The sequence below is a fragment of the Sardina pilchardus genome, chromosome 15, assembly GCF_963854185.1.
Source record: "Sardina pilchardus chromosome 15, fSarPil1.1, whole genome shotgun sequence".
In the NCBI taxonomy this organism is placed as follows: Eukaryota; Metazoa; Chordata; class Actinopteri; order Clupeiformes; family Clupeidae; genus Sardina; species Sardina pilchardus.
Window position 1 is genome coordinate 19,901,712 of NC_085008.1, and position 10,841 is coordinate 19,912,552.

The 10,841-nt window shown below is 40.3% G+C and overlaps 1 protein-coding gene across 1 annotated transcript; it reads right to left on the minus strand.

The window, feature by feature from the left end:
- Positions 1-1,116: 1,116 nt before the first annotated feature.
- LOC134102475 (calcium-activated chloride channel regulator 1-like) lies at positions 1,117-10,440 on the minus strand. The gene is made up of 13 exons (XM_062556582.1): positions 10,294-10,440; positions 10,025-10,162; positions 9,777-9,927; positions 9,528-9,636; positions 9,138-9,297; positions 8,166-8,387; positions 7,639-7,696; positions 7,238-7,344; positions 5,847-6,062; positions 5,065-5,335; positions 4,673-4,834; positions 2,306-2,530; positions 1,117-1,175 (listed from the first exon to the last, which is right to left on the minus strand). The coding sequence occupies exons 1-13, from the start codon at positions 10,438-10,440 to the stop codon at positions 1,117-1,119; spliced, it is 2,025 nt and encodes a 674-aa protein (XP_062412566.1).
- Positions 10,441-10,841: the final 401 nt, after the last annotated feature.

The following is a 10,841-nucleotide window of genomic DNA, read 5'->3' on the forward strand; positions in this document are numbered from 1 at the left end:
GTTGTTCAAAACCGTTCTTTTTAGTAAACTCTGTGTACACAAACAATGTTCTCATGTGTCAGGTTTTTGTAGTGTTTTGAAAATAATGATTTTTTTGATGTGATCATAGCAGTGCTCCATGGATGGATTATGAGCCACAGGGCCCCTGGGTTAAAACATGAAAAGGGTCCCGTGTCCACCTCAGAAAGTTAGAAAATGTACATGTCTTCATTTAGCAGACAGTTTTCATTCAAAGTGACTTACGTTTTGTTTTCATTAAAACAAAGGCCGGCTTATTAAACATGATATGTGGAATATGTCAATAGAATGTGTTCCTTTTTAATGTGTCAGATGGTGGGGGTTCGCGAGCCAAGTCAGAATGTAGGAAGTGGTACACGAGGGGAAAAAGTGAAGGGAAGGGAACCGCTGCCATAAATCCTTAAATTATCACACAGTGTGACCTGCGGGGCCCTATTGAGATATCAGGGATGGAGAACATTAGGCTGGGTGAACCCTGCTCAGGCTGGAAAGCTGCACATCTACATGTATCTGTATCTCCCCTGCTTCCTGTACACAACCTTTGGGTCCAATCACAAACTAGCTTATCCAAAAGACACACCCCGATCGTTGGTCTGATTTGTTTAAGGACTCTCCAAGCGTATAGAGTCATTTGAACTATGCCCATTGATCACGCGTGCAGTAGAAATAAAGCGCAAACTCCCCAGACAAATGTTCAATCTTAAAAAATTGAGTTTAGCATGGTGATAGCCGGCCCCAGCCGTGGCGCAACTGGCTGGGGCACCTGCACTGCACGCCGGCGACCCGGGTTCGATTCCCGCCCCGTGCTCCTTTCCGGATCCCACCCCAGCTCTCTCTCCCACTCACTTCCTTTCATTCTCTCTACTGTCCTATCCAATTAAAGGCATAAAAAGCCCAAAAAATAATCTTAAAAAAAAAAAAAAAAAAGCATGGTGATAGCCAGACTAGGATAACATACGTAGTAGTGTGACCTCAAAACAGAGGCTTGAGCTTCAGGGCCCCCTGAGCCCTTAGGCCCCTGGGCCTGGGTCTGGTAGGCCCTTTCAGTAATCCAGCCCCGGAAGGCCATTTAACCCGAAAATGCAAACAAAAGTTTGACTAGGTCACATTCACATTCACTAGGTTGTATTTTGGCCTGAAGCTGGGCTTCTCCACCTCTGGCAATAGTCATGAAGCTTCACAAATACATCAAATAGCCATAACAACACCAGAAAACAAAAGAGTGACTTTGACTTTGACAGTTTTAATATTTATACAGCATTGCGGGGTAAAGCCAGAGACTTTCTGATGAGGAGACACAGCACTCAAAAAAAGGAGTCTTGCCTCTACCCTGAAAGTACTTATTTGACTGATAATTACAGGCGTTCGATACATTGTCCTGCTTATTATATGGCTACTTACCAAAATGAAAAACAAACTCCACATTATATGTCTCTTTACTTATTATATAATATTACTCCTTATTTGTTACTATTTTGCTGTGTTTTCACTTTTGAATGAAATTACATTGTGAAGAGCTGTATAATAACATTAAATACTGTAATGGACAACAAAAAATATGGTGCATCTTCACTTTCTTGAACAGTCAGTTACTGCATCAAATTATAGTAATACATATAGCACATTTTACATTCATAAAGTGCAACAAAAAGAGCTTTACAAACCGAGAGTAAGACATTGCTTATTGCTCTAAAACTTCTTTTCTGCGTCTAGTTATTAATGACACACCTTGTGATTTTTGCTAAAAAGCTGTTAAACATGAACAATCACAATTCCTGCAATCATTACTACAATCACAGCCACTGTACCACATACTGCAACTGCTATCATATCTATGCTCTTATGTTGTTGAGGTACTGGAGGTTCAAATTTGACCACACGGGCAATGTTTGACATTTCGGATTGCAAAGAGTCAGCATTTTCAGCTGCAATGGCAAAGTAGACACTAGTGCCATTGGTGATATTGAAATGATATGAGCTGAATGTGTATTCCTCAACGGAGCCAGCCTCTTGTGGTGACAGTGCTGATGTGTTGACAACTTCAGACTTGTCAAACTGCCCTCTCAGCAACCCCAAGTCTTCACTCCAGTGGATATGGTAGAGCGAGGCTGTAGAAATGTCAGTATTTAAGTCAAGCATAAAGGATGGGCTGCTCTAGATTCATTCAAATTACTTCATGTGTTAAGGTGATTCCCAGCTTGTCACATCAATATTTCTTCATGATTTATTGCACACTGTATTCCTGGGAATTGATTATCACCTGTTGTATTTGGGAATGAAATCTCACCTGTTCCCTGGTCATAGCTCGCCCCAGGAGCAGTCCAGGTAAGAGTGACGTTGTCTCCCTCTAGATTGGCTTTCAGGTCTGTGATCTTACAGGGAGGAAAACGTGGAGGGCCTGTAGTTCCTAACTCCACCACAAAACTCTCTCCTGTGGCTGTCCTGCTGAAGCTCCCCACCTCCACTGGTTCATGATTGACAGGAGGCTTTGGGGGATTCATCACCACTTGCCCTATACAGTGTGATACAGCGTAAACATTAGCCTGATTATCCATTCAGTGTTATAATGTACATTTTTTTTTTCATGTTTGTTGCACTTCTGTAGCCTCAGCCTGGGTGCCAATACCGAACTTTAGCCCCACAACATTTAAGGGCAGACGTTGGGTCTGGCATTTCTCCATTGTGGCGCTCATACGCTCTGTACAGATCAATTAAATTGTCAGGGCGGGCTTTACATGTGGACAGGTGAGCAACAGTTGCATAGTTTTCTTTCTCATGCCTCATAAGATGTGCTAGGGAAAATGTACAATGTTCATCAACAAAGGTAGATGTTAGACTTTGCGCAAGAAGCACAGGAAGCAGCTGGAAAAAACAACCTCAAGGACCTCTACATGACCACCAAGAAACTGTCCGGAAAGTTCATACAGACGAATACACAAATCCGTGATAAACAGGGACGACTCCTTACCACCAAGGAAGAGCAACACCACCAAGGCCATCAAGACACTACGACATGGCAAAGCAGCAGCATCAGAGAACATCCCAGTGAAGGATGAAGAAAATATACCAACAGACAGGAAGGGTGGGCTTATTGCAATCATTCCTAAGAAAGGAGACCTCAGGGATTGCAATAACTACAGAGGGATCATGTTGCTATCAACACTAGGCAAAGTGCTAAATCGCATCATTTTAGAGAGACTGCGAAAGGCGGTTGATGATGAACTGAGAGAAAACCAAGCTGGTTTCAGAAACGGAAGATCATGCAGTGACCAAATTGCTACCCTCAGGATCATCATCGAACAATCTATAGAACGGAACACACCTGTTTATGTCAATTTCATTGACTTCGAAAAAGCATTTGACAGTGTAGACTGAAAGCTGCTATGGAATTTAATGGCACGCTACGGAATCCCCCCCAAATACATAAACATCATCAAGAACACATACCAGGACATGCTATGCCAAGTGCTCCACCAGGGACAGGCACAAGAAACATTCACTGTGGGGTGAAACAGGGCTGCCTGCTTTCCCCTTTCCTTTTCCTCTTGTGCATTGACTGGAATATGAAGCAAACTACACACAATACAAATACTGGCATCCAATGGAGTCTGACAAAACAGCCAGAGGACCTCGACTTTGCAGATTACATTGCACTACTCTCACACAGCCACCAGCAGATGAAAGAGAAATACCAACTGCTGGAAACAACAGCAGCAGGACTGGGGCTTAAAATTAACGGAGCAAAAACCAAAATAATGCGGATAAACAATCCGCAATCCTATAAACATCGGGGACCAGACACTGGAATAGGTTGTCAAATTTGCATACCTGGGAAGTGTGATAGCAGGAAGATATGAAGTCAAGAATAGGGAAAGCAAGAACAACATTCAACATATTAAATAAGATTCGGAAAACTAAAAACATCTCACTCAATACGAAGCTCAAAATCTTCAACTCCAACGTCAGATCCGTACTGTTGTATGGACCAGAAACTTGGAGGACCACCAATGCCATCACCAACAAACTACAGACTTTCATCAACCACTGCCTTAGATGCATCCATCCTCCTTCTGGTCAAACCGTATCAGTAACACCAACCTGTGGGAATGCACCAATCAAGAGCCAATAGAGATACAGCTGATAAGGAGAAAGTGGACCTGAATAGGTCACACAAGTAAAAGCAAAACGGCAATAACCAAACAGGCACTAACATGGAACCCACGAGGCAAACGGAGCAAAGGGAGGCCCACAGACACCTAGAGAAGGAGCACAGAGCTAGATGTGAAAAAGAAGGGACTGACGTGGAAACATCTGGAGAGGATGGCACAAGATTGACGGGGGTGGAAACTATTCATCAATGGTCTATGTTCCGAAAGGAATACAAAGGTAGTAAGTATGCTCATACTTACAAAAGTAAGTATGCTCTTTCACTAGAGATATTCTTAGTTAATTACAAAAAAGCAGTTTACAAGTTCATAGCAGCTTACATCTGAAAAAGAAAACTAAAAAATACAATCATTATTTCTTAGTTAAAAGAAATCAGGGTGTCCAAAAGAGTGCCATTTAATATTTTAATGTGATATACCTATTACTGCGGTATTGGGGTTCTATTGTGTAATGAACTTTGATCATCTCACAGTATTGTGTGCTTTACCATTCACCACATATCCTGGGATGTACATTGCTCCACTGTTTCTGTGCATTGAGATCCTGGCTTTGTCCGGGTTTTTCACTCTCACTTTCAGGCTGTACCTTCCTGACATCAGATCACTAAAATATGCTGAATAAATGCCATCATGTTTGAAGGCATCAGCACCTGGTGAGCAGGGGAAACATGCACTCTAAGACAGGTTGTTGCAGGATGAAAAGAAAAAAACAACCATTTAGTTCATTAACTGGTCTAAAAGAAATCCTCAGAAAGTAAAGTAAAATGTGTTGAGCAGTGTACACTTTCAAGTAATTTCACTAATCAGCTGATCTACCTGGCTGAGTAGTTGTGCTAATTAGAATCAGCTGATTTTGTGAATTGTTGGAAAAACACGTTACCTGCTCCACTATCCACCAACTGTAGTGATGCTTTATGATGAGTATCAGACTCAAGTGTGGCTGTGACATCTGCCATTATAACAGGTAATCCCTTCTGAGTGACTGCTGCATAGACCACCATGGCTTTGCTTCCATCAGATGACTTCTGGTCCATGTGGGCTTTCACTATGATAGGGGCCACATCAGCACTGGCAGCACGGGTGATTACAGTGATAGCCATCGCCTCTTCACTGTCACGCTCATTAAGTAGACTATAATGCCATTCTCCAACCTATACACAATTGAGACACAAGTCCACTGAACAGGTGCTGGTAATGTGTTATTGTGTTTGCCAAACTGCTAGCAGTGCAGCATGACGTCTTTCATTATGATCAAAGTGCTGTTGTAAAACCCTGCATAACCCTTTAAATTGACAGCATATTCTAGTTCTATATTGCTGCACTTCCCAAAATTGAAACAAAAATTAGAGTTGCTGTATCTTGATGTTGCTTGGCAACCATTCTGATAGAAGAGATATTTCCTAGCGGAAGAATGATTATCTCTGAATAAATCATTACATCTCTCATTGCTGTACCTTTAGTTTATGACACCGTTCTGCTTTGTGCCTTAGAACACCCCTTAACTGCTGTAAAATCACAGAAAGCACTTTTGCTGTTTGCTGAGATGTAGTTTTAATTCATTTTTGATTGCAGATTGCAGTCAACAGCTTATGGTGTTCTGTTTGATTTGTTTTGCTCTGCTGATGAATAATGTCCTATGATAGCTGTTCAGTGAAATGTTACCTCTGCAGTTCCTGGTATTTTCAAAGATAAGGTCTTTGTTGTAACGTCATGACTGAAGTGTGACCCATTGAAAATGTCCCCATGTGGACTTCTGATGAATATACTGGGAAGGTGTGCTTCGTAGACAATGGTTATAACCGTGCCATTTCCAACAGTCCAGTCCACAGCAAATGTTCCATTAAACCAATCAGTGGTTGTAGTGCCAGAGCTTTCAAGCTGTAGGGAATCATAGAATGCATCAGGGCAACACATTAGAAGAGTTATTTAAAATACATCAGATGGAAAGTTTCCTAGCTTGCATTGCTGCAGCCACCAGCTGATGCTGCATTTTGGGGCATGGCCATGGGGTCTCTTCAACATGCAGAGTCTAGCTCTGTAGCTGCCTTGCAGCTCTTAGAGAAACCATCAGAGCTTTTTAGATTATATTCAACGTTAATGTTGTAAGAGAGGAAGAGGGGGGGATCCCACAACAATGAAAAGCTTCAACAATCAAGCTGTATAATATCTATATAATAGGTGCAATGATCCAGTCTGACACCTTTAGCCTAGCTTGGAATAATTCACTGAAAGTGGGTTACACCAGTTTCTAAATAGTTCTGGTTATTGATTGTGATTGTCTGAATCAAATCCAACACATACATATACCTTGACCACATTTTGTTCTATAGTAATGCATTACCACTATAGACTGTATGGCTTCCACAACTTACACGAAAGTTAGAGTTATTACATGGCAACAATTCAGATGGAGGAAATATATTTATTGGCGGAAGAATGATTATATATATTTACGTTACATTTTTCGTTGCTGTGCCTTTGTTTCATGAAATCTTGCCAGATAGATGTAGCAACCGTTTTGGAAAAGCAATAAGCCACTTGAGTGCTTCGCTTGCGCGTCGTGCCTAACAACCCCCTTTAGCTGTTCTAAAATCAGTGTAAACTACGGCCTCTCAGGGCCTATACACAATATTCTCAAGCCGACAATCTTATGGGCAGCGCCATGACACCTCAGTAGTATTCAGAAATCCATTTTTCATGTAGTATTGATTTTAATGTGGTGGTAGACAGTGCTTGACATATCCTGAACCATGTAAAAGCAAACCTTTAACCTATGACTTTTTCATTTGTCAGTCATAAAATATCCATATTGAGTGTAGAATTGTCAACATTTCAAAAGAAATATAAGTTAAAACACATTATAGTTTTAAGACTGCACTAAGTTATGATATAAACAGATCGAAGATGAAAACCGGACAGAGGGGTGAGGTGGATATTTTTCCTTTAGCTTGGTGTGTTCCTTTGAAGCCACATTATGCAATTCTTCAGCACTTTTTGAGGTATGATTTAATATTCAACAGCTTTTGGGGAGCATCTTCACCCCATGTCCTTACCTGGATAATCTGATGTGTTAAATTTCCATCCGAGGTTGTAAGAGAGGCAAATGCATCTACTAATTCATTGGAGTCCAAACTCTGTGCTGCATAAAGGAACTGCCCGTCTGCAAAAAAAGTGAATGAATCATCACAATAACCGTAGTACATAATGTGAGTTCTATGCAGACTCTTTACATCACTTTACATAAATGTGGACACATGGAATATAAATTTCGGTGGAAGTTTTTCTGATTCTGAGTAGGTCTATTGTGCATCCTTGATGTGCCATATCTTACTTGTTTTAGTTGATATATTCTTTAGCGTTTTGTCTGAATTTGGGCCCAGAGCAATAGTGTGCACAATCACTAGACTGTTGGTAACTTTGTCCTCACAATCTTTTATTACGTCTGTTGCTTCACCATCAGTGAGAATAACAATCTCATCTCCCCGTGTATCCATGTCATCTGGTGTCACTACCTGCAAAACGAGGACTAAAATTATTCTTGGATGGGATAAAGAATATACAGTTTGTGTAACGTTATCCTTTCACAGAATCCTGTTCTCTTGGCTTTTACCTCCAATGCGAGTGATAATCCTTCGCATACACTCGTTTTGCCACCCGTCTGAGTTGGGAGTGCCCTGACAAGATCCTCTCTGGACTGGCTATTGGTAATCTCCGTCAAGGGTATTTTAATTGAGGCTCCATCGCTGAACTCAACGATACCCACATACGATGTGACATCAATGATCTCTCGAAGAAACAAGGTAGCAGCTTGCTGTAAGCGGTTTATTCTTCCTTCTTGCTAAAATGAACACAAATTTATGTTTTTTTAATCCAACTTTTTATCCACAAAATCTGATCAGAACCGATCTGAACAGAAAGTGAAAAGATGCCGTCATTTGTAATGGACATCACTTTTGAAACAGAAATTAATTGCAGTCTTACCCCCATGCTCCATGACACATCCAGAGTCAGACACACAACCCTGGCCTTCCTTTGTACAATCTTCACAGATGGCTGTGGGCTGAGTTGGAAGGACGGTTCTGGAGCTCCAGCATCCACAGAGCTGTTGAGGATCACGTCCAGAGCTGCTCTGTTACCACACATCTGATTCTGTCTGTTTGGGGCTTCAGCATTATGAGTCTCCGTTGTGCAAAACTCACTCACCTGAAGAATAGAAGAAAGTTTTCATCAAAACCATGAATTTGAGGGCTACAATAACAGTTTCTAGGAACTCAGCATTCAAGAAACATTATGAATACAGTCGTGGTTTGTTAAGCATAATGATTAACAAGTCTATAATCATTTGCACATAGCACTTGTGACTGCATTACAAAGCTTATTTAAACCCTGTAATGTAATCATTATAATTGTTGCAAGTTAAAAAGAGATTTAGAATACATAGTGACAAGTAGCCTGACGAGCCAGACCCAGGGGCGTCTAGATTTCTAGGCTAAGTGACAAGTGCAGTCATAACGATTTTGAATGATTACAGACTTGTGACATTGGATCATTGTGCATACCTTATGATCATAATGTGTTTATAATGTTTACTGGATACTCACTATGGATACTTAAGTGTTCATATAACAATGTGCTAGTCAGTTTAGTATTGTTATTATTATTATTATTATAGAATAATGATTTTATTTATATGTATTCATGAATGCATTTCAAGTCCCAAACACAATGTTCAATTAAATAATAGTTCACACAAGCACACCTAAAAAAATGTACACTGATGTGACTTTAATGTGCATGCTAACTGATTGAACATAAACATCTACAGTAATATGCCATCTGATTATATAACGTTGTATTCACAAAAAAAACATAAATAGCCAATGTATTATAGATAATGATGTTAATTAATATAACTTATATTAATACAAGTTGACCCATGTTCTTTTAACTTACAATGTCTAAGCCTTGAATAGCCATAATTGACTCTTTTGCAGATGATGAATTATTTACAACAAACATGCATTCACTAGTGGGTAATCCAGTTGTAATGTTAGTTTCACATGGTTTACAGTCTCCAGGCATGCATTGTTGACCAGTAATGTTTATGCTACACCTGAAAAATACAATTACAAGTCAAAATGGAAAATTGGCATTTTCCTTAATTTAATTTGTCAGTAACAAAATGTAGGCTACTTAACCCAGCAATCTGAGGAGCATAGGTCTAAAGGCATTTGAAGCTGTCGGGACTGTTACTGATAGGCTAGGTAGGTATACATTGTCATAGCATTGTAAATCAATTTGTGACAGAGGGATTTAGTGGTCGTGAAACTGATGATCTGTTACCTTGTCGCCTCAACGTTACCCTCTCCAGACAGGTAGAATGGCTCTTCCTCACTATACTCATCATATAATCCCCACCGTAGGTGAGCCCATTCATGTACAAAAACTCTACCTGAAGTTGAAACACAACTAGTTTACTTTGCTCATATTAATGCTAGGAGCAGAGAAATGTGACCATATTACTTCAGCATTTTCAAAATGTCGTCCCCATCAACAAATAATACTGTAGGTTTGCATGGGCATCTAGCTCACCTCTCTCTCCATACACGTCAGTGAGCTGGTCATCTAGCAGGAAGTTTGGGGTGAGATGGATGTACTGGCCCTCATCTCCACATTGGCCGTACTGGAGGGTATAGGGCTCGTCTCCATACGCAGGGTTTGGCTCATCAATAACGACATGCGCCTGAATGAGAAGGGGGAAAAAACGTTATCTTCAAATTATTACTTTGCGCTCAAATTAAGATGAATGTTTAAACATTTACAGGTGTTTTCTTCCATACCTCGTTATACCTCTCAGTTGTAGCCTTTTCAGAGCTGATTGCATTCCAGTTTGCAGGAACCATTATCGTGACTTCCTTGAAATAAAACCTGTTCCCAACAGCATTGTACAAGTAGTCTGATGCATTTTTCAACATCTCCTGAAAGAGTAAAGTGAGATAATCCAGACAGCAGTAATAACAGAGTAACTAATTGTCAAAGAATTCTCATTTATATTCAGATTTTGTGAAACAAACATTAGTATTTGCAATACTTCAATAGCAGCCATCACCTTAATGTTTTCAAGGAGTGCTGGATCTTCAGGGACATTTGGGTTGATGGCAATCAGAACACCGGTGTACCCATGATCAATCAGCTCTATTCCAAATGTACTAGACAAGAGGATGACAAAGACCAGTCCTGATGTCTGCAGATCCATGGCTATGACACTTCTGCAAGGAACTTTACCATGCTGAACATTTAAGGTTCATCATAATATCCAAGGTCCAGAATAAAAAATGTCCAAGGTACACTGTGATTGTCAAATGGCCGTATTTATTGTATCTCAACATTATATCAAAAGATAATAAAACATATCTGTCCCTCCCCAACCAGCATGTGTGAGAAGTCAACCATATCAGAGGTGAAGACGTGTGATTGCGCAAACAAAACAAGAAAAGAAACGCTATCCATTGCCAAGCAAATGACATTACAGCATGGATTATAGAGGTAGATGGTAGAGGTAAGATAAGCATCAAAGATGCTTTGCTCTTAACAGGAACTACGCAAACACAAACTTCGGTGAAAGTGCATCTAAAGTTTTTGTACCCTCATCCTGGT